At 46.8% G+C, this 16492-nt stretch overlaps 1 protein-coding gene across 8 annotated transcripts in view; it reads left to right on the forward strand.

Moving 5' to 3' along the window:
* The window catches only part of CYFIP2 (cytoplasmic FMR1 interacting protein 2), a 130917-nt gene that overhangs the window by 83951 nt on the left and 30474 nt on the right, over positions 1-16492 (forward strand). For all 8 annotated transcript variants that reach the window (XM_057540560.1, XM_057540557.1, XM_057540556.1 and 5 more), the window contains 3 exons: positions 6463-6606; positions 8138-8228; positions 9056-9186. In XM_057540560.1, coding sequence (XP_057396543.1) covers positions 6463-6606; positions 8138-8228; positions 9056-9186 — 366 coding nt within the window. The remainder of the gene's footprint in view (positions 1-6462; positions 6607-8137; positions 8229-9055; positions 9187-16492) is intronic.

Here is a 16492-nt window from a genome sequence, read left to right on the forward strand (position 1 = left end):
GGCAGGACTCCTCTGCAGTCACCTGAGCGGCAGCCCCTTCAGCTGTCAGGCCAGGTGGTCTCTGGTTGGTTTACACCAGTAGTAAATCACTGCCAGAGGAAACCAGCCAAGAGCGGGACCCCTGCTCCCTCCCTGAAGGTGGCCGTGAAGGGACAGTGAGAGAGCACACCTTGGTCCCAAAGCTGATTGGCGTCCAGGGGCTGAAGTCCCCAGGCTAGGTTCAAATCCTGACTCTGTGGCCTTGGACAAATTTTCTGACTTTCCTAGGCCTTGGTTAACTCTTCTGTAAAAGGCAAATATCAATACTACCCACCTGATAATGTTGTAGCAGTGAGACGAACGCATCTCTGTAGTGCTGAGCTTAGGAACAGTAGCCATTATTATTAAGAAGAAAATGTCCGTGAGTCGGAGCCATTTCCTGAGTTGGTCATAGCTTCATCCAGAGGCTGTAATGGACAAGGTTTGCACTCTGCATGATGCTTCCTTCCTTTTTTCTCCCCTTAAAACAGCTTTATTATTTTTTTTTTTTAAAGGTTTGCTTTTTTTTTTTTTTTTATAATTTTTTTTTTCCCCTACTTTATTTATTTATTTATTTATTTTTGGCTGTGTTGGGTCTTCGGTTCGTGCGAGGGCTTTCTCCAGTTGCGGCAAGCGGGGGCCACTCTTCATCGCGGTGCGGGGACCGCTCTTCATCGCGGTGCGCGGGCCTTTCACTATCGCGGCCCCTCCCGTTGCGGGGCACAGGCTCCAGACGCGCAGGCTCAGCAGCTGTGGCTCATGGGCCCAGCCGCTCCGCGGCATGTGGGATCCTCCCAGACCAGGGCTCGAACCCGTGTCCCCTGCATTAGCAGGCAGACTCTCAACCACTGCGCCACCAGGGAAGCCCAGCTTTATTTTTTTTTAATGTACATGCTCGTTGTACATAAAGAGTATCAGAAAGTTCAAAGACAGCAGTCAAAATCCTATGACTCAGAAATAACCACTGAGAACATTTCAATGCATGAGAAAATGTATTTTCTCATTTTACCCGTGGGGAACTCTTTGAGGTAGGCCGTCTTATCACCATTGTACAAAGGGAGAAACTGAGGCTCAGAGGGATTAAGTAACTTGACCAGTATCACAAAGCTAGGCTGTGGCAGAGCAGGGCCCTATGCTGAGGTCTGTCGGTCCAGAGCCCAAGCTCCTAGCCAGCCTCCTTGATGCACTGCCATTCTTCTGGGTCGACCTTCAGTCATAGGTGGTCAGCAGTAGCTCTTTGCCTTGTGGTTGACTTGTCAGAGAGCTAGAGGCAGGACTTCGCAGTTTGGTGGATTCCAGGGTGATAGGAACAGGCGAGGAATTAAAAGACCTCAGAGGAAACACCCAGCCACCGGAAGGTAGCCAGCAGAAGCAGGGAAAACATCAGCTACCTTTGGAGAAATTCAGTCAGCAAGTGTTTCCTCTTCCGGAGTTTGGAGTCCAAGTACCCCTGCCTAAGAGCTCTGTCACTTAGGGTTAGGGGTAATATTAAATGTAAAAAGCCTTTAGCAACTGGTCTGGTAACTGAAATTAGTATATGAGTGGAAACTTTAAAAATATCTCTAAGTAATTAACTTGTAGAGAGTCTATCATAAAACAGCCTTGCAAGTGATATAGATTGTGGCACAAATCATCCCTTAAATTATACCAATAACTTCCCAATAATGTTTTGGTCTTTAGAGATTGTGGGTTTGGTCTTTTTTTTAATGTCATCATCGGTATCTAAACATTGCCCTATTGTGAGCCTTGATTCGACCTCAGGGGAATTCATCATACACACCAGGACTTCCCTGGTGTCCAGTGGTTAAGACTCTGTGCTTCCAATGCAAGGGACGTGGGTTCAATCCCTGGTCAGGGAACTAAGATCCCACACGTCTCACGGCGCAGCCAGAAAACACACACACACACACACACACACACACACTGTTTCGCCATTAAAAAAATGTGCATCTGTGTCACACATTAATAATATGCTCCAATTCCTGAATCAGGATTATTTCTTGAGATCTCATAAAGGTATCATTTTGTGCAGGGTGGATTTAACCAAGCTTGATTTTAAGTGAGACATCCTAAACAGGGTACATAATTAGTTTCTAAAGGCAGACATTGATTGTAGCCTGAGTCAGCTAGCAGGATTGGTTCAGTATAAGAGATTTGTAGCAAGTTTCCAATGTCTCAAGTCATGTCGCATTCCTGTTTTTCTTTGCCAAACCTCAGAAAATGCCCCGGCTCCCATATTCCCACATTTTCTCAGTAGGGCCCAGCCTCCTATTGAGCCAGCAGGTCAGATGGGTGCCCTGCGTGGGTGTGTGTGCATGTACTTTCCAGCATGTGTATGTGTTTCCTCCTGCATGGGTGTGGTGTGTTTTGGGCAGGGGGAGTTGGGGAATAAGGGGAGCTTGCTCACTTAGAAGGAGGATTTGAATTCTGCTCATTTCATGCTGGTCCTTCCTGAGCTTGGGCCATCAACTGAGGCCTGAATGGTCCAGACCAGAATCCAAAACTGATGGAGGAATGTCAACAAGAGGCCTCCTATGTGCATTGAGCGGGTCTGTAAGGGGTTTTTTTTTTAAAGCCCTGTGTGTGATACAGCAATTCCACAATTCTTCTTCTCTGCCTAGAACTGGGGAGAGCTGCTGAACAGTTTCCACCTACCCAAATATATTTTTATTTGTGCTTGCCAGGAAGTGCTAAGGGAGACTTATATTAGAAACTCCTTGGGTGGGAGTGCGGGTTAAGAAGACTGCTGAGAAGGATGAGCGCCTGGAGGACCACACTGGAGCTTGCACCTCAGAGGGGAGTTAAAAACACATCCATTCCAACCCTCTGTCCCAGGCAGGGCTCCCTTCTAACACCCCTATGTCATGTGTCTCTGTCCTTACCCAGCACAGTCTGTTGTTGGACAGCTTCTATTTTTATAAAGTTCTAAATATTGAGCAAAATCTGCATTTTTGGGTATGTTCCGTCAGCTGGTCTCAGCTCTGCCCTCTATCACATCACTGTGTAGGATACACCGTGTTGTATGAAATTGTACCCCACAGATGTACTCTCCACATTCAGAGAATCATGACTATAGCCAAAGCTGCTGGGGGAAATTTGACCAGGAAGCTGTATTTTCAGAGTCTTTACTTACCAAATTACCAAAACGAAGGAGTATGAGGGCTGTTATTTCAGTGGGTGCTTCCAGCGTGTCAGGCACCATGCTAAGTGCCGTATGTATGTCATCTCATTTAAACCTCCAACAACCCTACAGGAGTTGGTATTATTATCTTTACTTAGGGAAGACCAACGCTAAGAGAGTTTAAGCAATTTGCTCGAGATCATCTAGCTAGTAAACTGATGGAACTGGAATTTGAAATCAGGTGTGCCCACCCCAGTAAATAACTCTGGACTCAGACAAAGCAAGAAAATAAGTCAGAGAATCATACAGGGGGAAAAAAGTAGCTGATTGCTTTTTGTTCCCTCCAGGGATATCCATTGAAAGCTCCCTGCTGCTCAAAAGTTCCTTTCACAGGGTATTTGAAAGAAGACTGAACATGCCCAGAGCTTTACTGGGTTCAGAGGAGAGGCTGCAGCACCTGGTGTGGGTGGGGAGTGAGGAGGCAGCTCTCTTGGGGGGTGAGTCCATGAGGGGCCCCTCGGGCTGTGGGCACAGCCCAGCCATCCTTCTCACATGCCTGTGCAGGCTTAAGCTGCAGCCCTCTTTGGGAAGAAACTCAAATCATGTTTTTTAATCTTTGAATGCAAATGTTGGGAAGTAAATTAGGCTATGATATAGCCCAGTGGGCTTTTTAATTTACTTTTGTTATCGAGGTATAATCATAAGCAATAAAATGCACTGTCCTAGTTCAGGCTGCTATAACAAGAATACAGTAACTAGGTGGCTTAAACAGCAGTGGTTTCTCGCAGTTCTAGAGGGTGGAAAGTCCAGGATCGAGGTGCCAGCAGATCCAGTGTCTGTTGAGAGCCTACTTCCTGGTTTGCAGACAGCCTTCTTCTCATCATATCCCACATGATGGAGAAAAGAGAGACGTAGAGCTCTCTCATGTGTCTTCCTACAAGGGCACTAATCCTATTGATGAGTACTCCACCCTCATGACTTAATTACCTCCCAAAGATCCCACCTCCTAATACCATCACAATAAGGGTTAAGATTTCAACATAAGAATTTGGGAGGGACACAACCATTCGGTCAATAACATGCACAGATCTTAAGTGTACATATACTTTCATGAATTTTGAAAAATGTATACATGTGTGTAGTCAAGAACCCAGTCAACATGTAGGGCATTCCCATCATCTAGAAAGTTCTCTCATGCCCCTTTCTGGTCACTCTCCTTCCCCCACCAGAGGTAAGCCATGGTGTATCTGGTGTTTGTTTTATATAACAGGAGACTACAGAGTGGGCCTTTGATTACAGGGCCAGAACTAAGATGCACTCACTTGGGAGGTTGAGCACCTTGTACCATGTGTGCCCTAGTGCCACCTCACTCACCTCTCCCTGGTCCCCGCCCTGTTTGGCAGGGTGGCCTGTTACAGAGACAGTGAAATGGTTTGCTCCATACACAGAAAATTACATGGGCTGGCCCCATGGTTGACTAAATCAAACTCAACAATTCATATACTCCAGGATTTGCTGCCCATCAGCTCAGTGAACATCATGCTTTTAATCAGTTATATTTTCCCTCCTTACATAAACCACTGCTGCCCCATACCATTTAGAAATCTTTAGTAACTACCTGCAAGGTATCCCTCCCCCAGGCTCAGGCAAAATTTTGCTGTGACGGCACACCAGTGTTGAGTGCAGAACGCTGCTTTCTCACATTCCAAGCCTCCCCATATATAGGCATTAGCTTACCAAGAGAACTGTTATTCAACCTGCTGGATGAGTGGGTGTTCTGATTCCTCACGAATTCTTGTTATTAGTGGGCACTCTAATTGTGTTCCTCGTGTATCCTCGTTATTCAAGGGTACTATAATTGTGATGCTTGTTTTGTAAAGTTTAGAATAATTCGTGTATAGTAAAACGTACTTAAGGCAAAACCTAGACTGAACATAATTAAATCTTCCCTTGATGGCTCCAGAGTTGAGAATCTTGCAGAACTCCAAAAGCATCATTACAGTTCCTATTTAATTCATGTAGGATTTCTAATTAGCCAGCTTATAGAGAATTTCAGCTAATAGAATATCAGATGTGGTCTTTCCATATTTGCATGTTCTGTGTACAAGATTTTTACAATTCCCGATAGGAAAACTATACTCAGAACTAAGGTTAGAAGTGAAGTTTTTTCTTAAAAAAAAAAAGATTATGGTTTACGTAATAATTCAGCTTCCAAAGTTCACCATTGTAGGTAGAGGTTAAGAAAATGGCCTTTAGAATCACACCCACCTGGGTTCAGATCAGGGCTTAGTTACCTATGAACTGTGTGACCTTGCATAAGCTACTTACCACCCTGAGCCTCAGTTCCCTCATCTGTGAAATAGGGCCAAGAATTGTTTGGATCACGGATCACATACATTGGTTGTGTGGATTAAATGAAAATGCACTCGGAGGGCATCATGAAGCCTGGCATGAGGTGCTCCATAAGTGGCAGCATTTCAAAACAAAGTCAGTGATAACCTTAGTGTATCACCAGCTAGGTGAGACCAATTCAGAGCCCTTTATTTTGGCCCTGTATTCTCAGACAGAAAGATCTTAAAAGAGATTCCACTAATTCAGCGATGGCGTCTCATGGGGTCCAGAGGACAATGAAGGTGGCCCCCAACTAGCACCCAATCAGAGCAGCTCTGCTTCTGTCTGTTTCATGTACTTGTTTCCGTGGCATCTTTTTTTTTTTAATTGCTAATCGAAAAGCTACAGAACTACTGTTGTAATCCAACCCCCTTATTTCACAGGTGAAGAAACTGAGGCTCAAAAAGCCAACGTGATTTTCCCATGCACTCAGCAGAGGTCTCCTGCCTCCCAGGCCTCTTGGTTCCCAAGACGCCTTCCTGTGATAGATAGAGGCGCCTCAGAGTAGAAAGAAGGCAATGTTGAATCAGCTGTTGAGTTCTCACATGGTCTTTCCAGCCAGTTCCTAGTACTGAAAATGCCCCCCTAGAGAAAAGAAATCATTTGTTTTACCCTCATCTCATGGCTCAATTGTGAAAGTCCTGGTTTGAGTGTGGACAGTTGTGGGTAGCATGAGTCCTATTAAAAACATATTTACCTGGAGGCCCTTTGTCCTCTTGTTAGGGAACTGCTGCCCCATCTGATGACCTTCGCTCGATCCTGTGGTCACTGACCACCGTTCTCTATGAGCAGCTTGCAAAATGTATTTATTCTTAGGGGTCCCCAGTGAGAGAACAAGCATATCAAGTTTCTATCCTTTGTATGATTGAAACACCTCCTGCCAGGACTCACAGTTCTCCGCCACTGACTTGGCCACATTCTCTGTTTTCCAGCCTCTCAACATTGCCTACAGCCACATCTACAGCTCCTATAGGAACTTCGTGGGACCCCCTCATTTCAAGACCATCTGCAGACTCCTGGGTTACCAGGGCATCGCTGTGGTCATGGAGGAACTGCTGAAGATCGTCAAGAGCTTGGTAAGGAAGGGGGCCTGGGATGGGCCAGTAGGGTTGAGAGGAATGAGGCTTGCTTTCACTTTTTACCTGGCCTGGAAAATCAAGTCACAGGCTCTTCAGCTCTGTCTGTAGGAATCACCCAGGGAATCCTTTGCCCTTATCCCCTGATTCCTCTTACCTATCACTCTGTAACATTTCAGTGCATCTTCTGACCTGTGGCTTTGACTCTCCTTTTCAGATGCTGAGCTCACTCCTAGTACTTACTAACTGAACTCAGCAATCTTGATTTTGACTTTAGGGCCTACTAATGACTGCTCATACCCATCTCCTGTGCTGCATTATCTAATTTGAGCATGACAAATCCATGACACATGTGCTACCATTTTCCCTCCCATGCCCATGGCAGACATCTCTAATAAATCAACACGCTTCTCCCCCTTGGAATTTCTTGATGACTGGCGCTACCAATACTCCACTGGCCTCGAGGGAATTCCATAGACCTTTGCCACCATTCTATGTCCACCCCAAGTATGGCCATCTGAACCTTCATTTAATTCCCCAGGACACTGCTGCAGCAAGGCTGAAACATTTCAACAAATTTTCTTAAAACTTTGAGATGACAAAAGAGAAATAGATTCATGCATATCCATGTCAGGAATAGCAAACAGGATTCACCTCTTAACTCCAGTCCTCTGGTAGCAGCTGTGTATAACCAGGGGTTGTTCCAGGTTGTGAAGCTAAATTTAAGAAGGAAGATGTGGTAATTGATTAAAGATGTCTGCCTGGGACACAGGAGGGATGAAGGTGCCATGAATTTTCCACGCTTAAGTTAGATATCGTCTCAGTCTTCATAGCTCCCTGGCCCCATTTCATTTTAGATCTTAGTTTGGATCTCACGTAAGTACTCCAACCCCAGGAGGGATCCCATGCCTAGAAATTGCCCTCCTTGAAGTCTGCAAGCCCAAGGTAACACTGAGAGCATTCCCTTTCCTGTCTTACAAAGGCCCATGTTTCCTTACAAAGGGCAAGGGGGCTGCCCCCCACCTTTAGGAGACAGCCTGCCTCTCAGGGAGCAGTGCTGTACTATCTTAGGCAGCTCGGGCTGCTGTGACAAATATACCATTTGGCTTCACCGACAAATGTTTATTGTCCACAGTTCTGGAGGCTGGAAGTCCAAGATCACAGTGGCAACATGTGAGGACCGTCCTCCTACTTCACAGCCAGCTGGCTTCTCCTGTGTCCTCACATGGCAGAGCGAGAGAGGTGTCTCTCTCTCCCCTCTCTTCTTATAAGGGCATTAATCCCGTCATGGGGGCTCCACCCTCGTGACCTAATTTCTTCCCAAAGGCCCCATCTCCAAATACCATCACACTGGGGATTAGGGTTTCAACATATGAATTTGGGGGGAATACAAATATTCAGTCCATAGCACTTACCCACGGGTCTCAACAGAACCTCCATATGCCCCAGTAGCCCAGCGTTCAGCCCCAAGATACACATATGCAGCAGCGGTGGATTATATTTCACTCATCTTGTACCCTTCTTTTGTCAGCTCCAAGGGACCATTCTCCAATATGTGAAAACACTGATCGAGGTCATGCCCAAGATATGCCGCCTGCCCCGGCATGAGTACGGCTCCCCAGGTTGGTGACCAGGAGAACCAGGGGCGGGGTGTGGTGATAGGAAAATAGTCCAGACCCATCCCACTGTGGAAGGAGAGTCTGGCCATCTACCTTGAAGTATTTGCTTCTCTAACACGGCAGCAAGCTGTCAGAGCACTGGGTCTGCACCCTACCTCTGCCACTAAATCACCTTGGACCATTTTTAATCCCCTTGAGTAATAGTATCCTCTTCCATCAGTGAAAGTAATTGATGCCCACTGGGCCTGCTTCACAGCACTGCCCGGAAGCTGGAAGAGGTCCACAGGTGAGAGAACAGTTAAATCATGAACAGCGAGGTATAGCTGTAAAGGTCTTCCTTAGCTCAGCACGTCTACATTCCTTCCTCCATGTGTCTATCTGAAAGAGGCCGGTGCCCCAGGTGTGGCATAAAGTGACATTTCTAAGGTAAGTCAGGAAATAGGAGTTTTTGGCACTCAACCTCTGGGCAGAGAAATAAGTCTTTCCTTTCCTAATAGTGAAGGCACATGGACTGAATTTAGGGCCTGAGGGGTGGGGAAAGGTGGAGACTATGAGTTTGGCACCAGGGGTTTTTTCTGAATACCAAGATGTCCGGCACTGGGTCAGTGTGAATCAGAGTAGGAACGGGCTGGGGCCGAAAGCTCTAGTTTTCGTTCCTAGCTGCGCCGCGTAGCTGTGTGGGTGTGGACATGCCACTTACCCTCTCTGAGCCTCATTTGAAAATGGGGGTAGCTGTGCCTAGTCCGTGGTGTCGTTACGAGTATTACATGAGATCCTGCAGGGAGTGATTAGCACGAACCTCCAGCTGACCAGCCCCCTGCATCTCCCAGGGATCCTGGAGTTCTTCCACCACCAGCTGAAGGACATCATCGAGTACGCAGAGCTCAAAACCGACGTGTTCCAGAGCCTGAGGGAGGTGGGGAACGCCATCCTGTTCTGCCTGCTTATCGAGCAAGCTCTGGTGAGTCCTGAACCCCGAGGGATTGGCACGTCTCCAGGCTGGAAGGGACCCCCCCACCCCACCCCAACCTCAACAGATGCCCGAGGCCCCTCTAGCGTACCCCGCCCAGGAGCCCTGCAGCTTAGTTCTGTGCTCTTCCAGGGCGGGCACACGCTCCTCTCCATTCCACTGAGACCACTCTCCGACCATTCGGACACTGGGGGGAAGCAGGCCCTGGAGTCAGACAGGCCTGGGTTCCATCCCAGACCCCCTCCGCTAGCGGCAGGGCCTCAGCGGTCCATCGGAGCCTGGGTTTTCCATTCACTCCCTAGACACATGGTAACTCCTGGCTGCCACAGTCTGGGCACTGCACTGGGGGATGCAGCGGTAGCCGGGCCCCGCCTCGTGTCCTGGATGGTGTAGGGCAGACCTGCACTGAACGAGTGTTTACACAGAAACAGTGTGTTTACTGTCCCAGCAAGTGCTGCAAGGGATGAGTGCCAGGTCCGGTCCGATGGGAACCTAAAACCTGGTGTGGTCTTGAGGGTGAGGGAGGACTTCTCTGAGGAGATGACCAGGAATTGGCCTGGTGGAGAACTAGAGACAGCTGTTTCAGGCTAAGGGAAGGGCTTGTAGTGTTGTCTCCTTTTGTTGTGATGGAAGACAGTGATTCTACCCTGCAGCGCAGTTTAAAGGCTGAAAGGAGATAAGGCATGTAAAGTGAGTACAGTAAGAACCAACTAATTGGTCGGAGTTATCGTCATGGGCAAAAGCACAAGTGCCTGTGCTTCCACCTCTCGGGACCACACACAACCAGCGCTCTCTTTTCCACCGGGCCAGCCCTCATGGCTTATTCACAGAGGCTGCGTTCTCCACACACTCCCAGCGCTCTCCGCTTTGCTCTGGTCCCGTAAGGCGTCCACAGGTGGGCCCAGCCCTCCAGGCGCAGGGTGACTGGTACAGCCGGCGCAGTGGAAGGTAATGCAGAGGGGTGTTGCGTGATCTTCAGGACGTGGCAGGAGCATCTTTCAGCGTCCATTCCTGCCTTCCTCTGTCTGCACACACATTCAGCAAAAGGGTATCGAGAGCCTGCTCGCTGCCAGGTGCAGTCCTAAGTGGTGCGTAAGTGGCCATGAATAAGAGAGACAAATTATTACCGTTTTTATTCTGGAGCGGGAGGCGACTGAAGCAGTAAACAACCAGAGACATGAATGCAGATGGTACGTGCTGTGAAAGAATAAACAGAGAAACAGGACAGATAGAGAGCCACGGGTGCCAGGAAGGCTGTGTTGTTTTTGGAGAGGATGGAGCTTGAGGTCTTTCAGGAATGGAGAGAACCCTGGAGTGAGCTGCAGTGAAGAGGTGATGTCGCCCAGGTGGGGGCTGAGGTGGGAGAGGTGGGTGGCCTCAGTCCTGGGCTGCGTGGGCCCCGCGGGAAACCTTAGGATGCTGTGAGATGGAGAGTGGGGACTCTGATTTACTTTTGTAAAGGCCCTTTACCTGTTGGGAGAAGAAGCAGCTGGAAGGTGAGTGAAGGGCAAGGCTGTTTGTAGTTGTTCAGTCCAGGGGTCGTCTTGGAGGCAGGAGGCACAGGGAGAAGGGCAGGAAAGGGAAGGAATTTGGAAGAAGGTGGAACAAAGGTAGAGAGAGGTGGGAAGGAAGCAGTAAGAGCAAGATCTCAGAATAAGAGCCCAAGAGGGTTCCTGCCTCGAACCGAGAGAGCTGCGGCGAGCCAGCTCAGGGCACACCTCGGCATCCCCATCTCTGCGGCCAGGGATGTGGACCAGCTGCTCTCTCAGACCCTTCCCACCTGACGGTCTCTGAAACACAGCCTGATTTGCTCTTCTTCTGTGGGGAGTAATAGCCTCTCTGTGCCCCTTTAGATGGACTCTCGAGACAGCTAAGTGTTCCTCTTCGCGCTAACAGGTTTTTAACATGGTTCAGTGGGCCTGGTTGCTATGGCAACGTAGCCATCAGAAGTCACAGGGATAAGATACATAGGCGAAATGGCTCAAGGCCACGGGAAGAGGAGCACCAGGAGACATGGAGGTGGGGGAGGGCGGGTCCCTGAGGCCTCAGTTCCTAGTGTCTCCCGTCAGCACCGCCTTTCATGAGGAGCATCAGTTAGCTTCCCCTGTGTAGACCCCAAGAGGCTACAAGGAAAGGAAAATTCTGTCTCAGGCATCCCTGCCTGGGTGGTCAGTTGCGTATACCGCGGAGGACAACAGGACACTCACATCAAAGACGTTCAGAGCTGAGAGAGACTCCAACAGTATATATGTCCCAACCCCCTCTATGCATAAGTGAGGAAGTGGAGAACCAGAGAGGGCGCAACTTGCCTGAGGTCACACAGCACATCAGCAACAGAGGTGAAGGAACAAAAGCGAAGGTTTCTGGTACTGATCCCAGTCCTTGGGGGGATGGGGGTGGGGAGGGGACATAGAGAGAATCAGGGCTTCCCGAAGTTGTGCGCTCTGCTTTCTACTTAGACATCTGGGGAAATTCCCAAGCTAAGACAGTGCTTTCCAAGATTAGAATGAGGCAGGAGCTTTTTAATTTATGAAGCTGGAATTAAATATTCAAATGACATGTTGATTGTTCTCATTAAATAGGAGGACTAATAAGAAACGAAAGGAAGAGGGGAGGGAGAGAGGAAGGAGATACTCTTAATATATGTCTGTAGAGGCCGGGCGATTTAAACTGGAACATCTGTGCTCTGGAGGACTGTGTAACAGTCAAAAAGAATAAAATATGAAAGTGTTTTTGCACATACAACATAGAAAATGGTGAAAGACATAATATTGAGTGGAAGAAAAGTGAGTTCCAAGACAAGACGCACATTATGATGCCATAAAGTAAAATAAACAAAGCTCACAAAATAATCCCGCATTGGAAAAAAAATCTAGGAAAATCATCCCAAATAATTCAGTCATTTTTCTCTAGGTATCAGGGAGGGAACTAGGATTAGAGGTCAACAGGGACTTTTGCCTTATCTGGAATGTCGAATTTTTTACAAGGGAAATAAGTTCATGATTATCATTGAACTAAAAATTAATTTTAAAAATATGAGTAGTATATCATAGTTTCGGAAAAACTGGAAGGACTCTGTGAAGTACAAAGTAAGAAGCCTTTTGCCCATTCGTGTTGTCTTTTTCTAATGTTTGCAGGGTTCTGTCCTGTTGTGGGTTCCATATCAGTATATATGCTACAAATACCTTCTTCTCTTACTCTGTGGCTTGCCTTTTTTTTTTTTAACAGATTATTAATATATCATTGATTTCTGGATGGAGAGAATATAAATTGAAAAGATTGATTGTCTGGACAAAGATATATTTTCTTCTTTAAGTTCGGTGCTTATAAAAAATTCAGGGTGCAATATCAGTACCGAAAAACATGTATATACCTATGGGATGGGTTGTTTGTTTGCTTGGTGTTTTTAATGAAGGCCTAACAGGCGTACAGTAATACAGTTGACCCTTGAACAACATGGGGGTTAGAGGTGCCTACCCTCTGCATAGCCGGAAATCTGTGTGTAACTTTACAGTCGGCCCTCCATATCTGCCGTTCCATATCCCTGGTTCCAATCTGCAGATTCAACCAGCCACGGGCCTTGTAGTAATGCAGTGTTTACTATTGAAAAATATCCATGAATAAGTGGACCCACACAGTTCAAACCCATGTGTTCAAGGGTCAACTGCGTATGGAGTATGCAGTATTCTCACTGCATAGACTAGTTGAATCATCCATTTTACTGTGGATGGATGTTTGGATTGTTTACAGCTTGATACCATTATGAATAAAGATACTATGAATGTTCTTATACATTTCTTTTGGTGGATGTATGCTCTCATTTTTGTTGGGTAAATACCTAGTAGTGGATTGGCTGGATCGATGTGTAGACATATGTTTAGCTTCAGTAGATACTACCAAACAGCTCTACGAGGTGTTTGTACCAGTATATACTCCCATTCAGCAATGCATGAGAGTGTTTTTTCTTCACATCCTCATGACCGGTTGGATTTGTCTGTCTTTTCAATCGTAGCCGTTCTGGTGGATATGTTGCGATATCTCACTCTGGTTTTGATTTCCCTGATGACTGAGCTTGAGCTTGAATGATGCTGAGCTTCTTTCCATATGGCATTCCCATTTGGACAGCCTCTCTTGTGAAATGTTGTTCAATATTTTTGCCTATTTATTACTGAGTTATCTTTTCCTTATTGATTGGTAGACATGATTTATATAGTATAGATACATGTATTACGAATATATTTCTGTGGCATGTCTTCTGATGAGCAGAAGTTCTTAAGGTTTATTGTATTTACCTTTTCTTTTTCCTGTATGACTGATGCTCTTGTGACTTGTTCAAACAAGTGTCCCCTACTCTTAAGTCATGAAGATATGTTATCTTCTAAGAGTTTTAGAGTTCAGCCTTTCCAGGTGTAACAGACCTTTAAGTCTATTATTCACCTGGAATTGATGTTTGTGTTGAGTGAGAGGTAGAAATTCAATTTCATTTCTTTCCAAGTTGTCTCCACACGACTGATTGAAAAGCCCTGTTTCTCCCCACTGTGCACAGTGGTAGTGCTGTGTCTGTCATTTATCAAGTGTCCACAAAGGGCCGGTCATGGCAGGCTTTTAATAGATACTTGTTGAATCGAATCTGAAATGGACCATATTTGTTAGATATCTATTTATAAGGCCGTTGTGTTTTTAAAGGAAACTCTGTTCCTAATGACTAGAATTTCCTCTAGTATCTTTTACCCTGAGAAATCATAAGGGAAATATTCCACAATCACCAAGTTTTTGTTCAGATTTTATGTGGTTTTCGAGCCATCAGCGCATTGTTCGTTATGCCAGCACACACCAGGAGAGGGCCCTGTTCGTTCATGGGAGCGAGGGAGGGCCTGAGTCCCTGCGGAGACAGCCCTTCCGTCTGCAGGGCCTCCCACGCAGGACTTGAGAATGTTCCCTGCTTTGGGGCCTGTTGTTTATTTATTTTCTCCTCCTTATAGCAGAGTGAGCCATGGTTATAGTGGTCGGTCATGAGAGCATGACTTATCTTTACAGGACGTGAGGACTGTTCAGGCCCAAACTCACAGAACTGAATGCTGGTCAGATGTGGGAGAGCTGTCAGAGGCCATCCAGGGCGGGTGTCTCTACATCAACACCACTGACATTTGGGGCCAGGTACTCCGTAGTGGTGGGGCGTGTCCTGCGCGTGGCAAGGTGCTGAACAGCATCTCTGGGCTCTGCCCCATAGATACCAGTAGTACCTCCCCAGTTATGATAACCAAAAATGTCTCCAGATATTGCCTAACATTCCTTTGGAGGACAAAACCTCCCCCGTTGAGTACCACTGATCTGGTGCAATCCCAGTTCCACATTTAGCAGATAGGAAACTGAGTCCCGGAGAGGGAGATAACCTTCTCAGAGCTACAGCTACTCAGCTAGTGCAGGAGTTGAGACAAGAACCCAAGATCCACACGATTCACATACTCAGGGCCAGAGAGCTGCTCTCCTGAGCTTTGCAGATTGCTCTGTTGGCTTTTGTTTCTATTTTTGTTTCAGTTCCAGCTCCATGTCTGACCCCTCTATCTCCTGCTTCCACTTTATAGTCCCTTTTCTTTCATTTTGCTTTTCTTATTGCATCAGTGAAATAAATTCGTGGCCAGAAAACAGAGAGGTGCAGAAAGAAGAAAACAAAAAGCACAGTGCCGCACCAAGATAACCACTGTTCACATTCCAGTGTGTTTACGTGCCAACATACTAATTTTCCACGTATACATACATATATGTGTGTGTGTGTGTTTTACTTTGTTTAGTTGGAAAAGTAACAGTCACCAAGCTGAGAAGAGTGATTACCTCTGTGGGGTCTGAGGGAGGCAGGGACGGACAGGGGTTAGGAATCTTCTACTTTTACTCTGCACTCTAAATTATTGTACGAATTTAGTGCAGTAAGCCTTTATTGCTTTTTTTTCCCTTAAGAGGAAATACTCCCACGCTTAACAAATGTTCACACTCCCTGACACATGGGAAGTTAAAGCAAAAGCCCACCCTCTACCACCCACCTCAGACTCTCACTCCATATTCCACCTATACTTGATCCAGGGTTATTTTGCTCCTCACCCTGAGAAAAGATGCCCCCAGTTACACAGAACACGAATTCTGTCCCCACACCCAGGCACCATCAAGTGGCTCCCCTCGGCCTGACTGTATGAGTGGTTCCTCCAGCCCAAACCCAGAACCCAGTGTTTTTCTCAATTGGAAACGAGCCAGGATTGGTGGGAAGGAGGCATCTTGACTCCCAGTAATACCTTTCCTTTCCGTGGCTTTACAGTTTTTAAATATATTTACATCCTTTCAGACCTGTCATAATCTGGGAAACACACCTGTTAGGTACATCAGCACATCAGATTCCTGGCAAAAATGGTCTGTCGGTAAGAGTCTTTGGTTCTTCAGACATGACTGAGACCCCCAACAGGCCAGGCAGTGTGTGGGACTCCGGGGCTCACCGATCACTGGACACTGTCACTTCCCGGACGGCACTGTTCACCGTCTACACCCTCTGTCTTTCAATATGGAGGGCCAGCCCTCCGGGGCTTGGGCAGGATGATCTCAGGGCCTTTAACTATTTACTTACTAAAAAAACAGGAAATAAATTCAGCCCTCCTGTTTATTAACACAGCGCTCGACAGTGGCAGCCGTCTAGAGTTGGTCAAATAAATACGTGCTAGTTGAGGTGTTTGCTCAGATTTTACTAATGAAAGTGTGTGGTCAAAAAAGTTTGGAGAGTGACCAGCCTATTTCAGAACAACCGAGTGAAAAGTGGCATCAAACAAGCGCTGATCTGTGGAACACAGAGGAGGGGTGGGGGTGATAGGAAAGATTTCCCAGGTGAGGGTCCTTTTTGCATCCTCAGCCCCAAATACAGAGCTCATTAATTATAGTCTCAATGAATGGGGGCAGGAACATGTCATCTCCGTCCTAGATGATGAGTAGAGAGAGACATGCCTGTTGGTCCTCTAAAATCTTCAAGATACCGCCATTCAATGGGCGACAGAGGCGGTCAGTCACCTTCGTCCAAAGCCACCCTTGATTCGTCCTTGGAATATGCTATGCTGATGTCATTAACCTTGGCGGTAGTTGCCACAAAATCAGAGCCTTGGTTACTCACTTCTGTATTGATGACTCTTCTATGACGAGACCCCAGTGGATAGAATGCCTAGAAGCTGAGGGTTCGGGGGTCGTTTGGTACAGTTTGCTCTACTAAGTGTTACAGATCTTCAAACACCCAGGAGGTAGTGTAATGGTCTCATTAAAATCACTC

Source organism: Balaenoptera acutorostrata, chromosome 2, assembly GCF_949987535.1.
Source record: "Balaenoptera acutorostrata chromosome 2, mBalAcu1.1, whole genome shotgun sequence".
Taxonomy (NCBI): Eukaryota; Metazoa; Chordata; class Mammalia; order Artiodactyla; family Balaenopteridae; genus Balaenoptera; species Balaenoptera acutorostrata.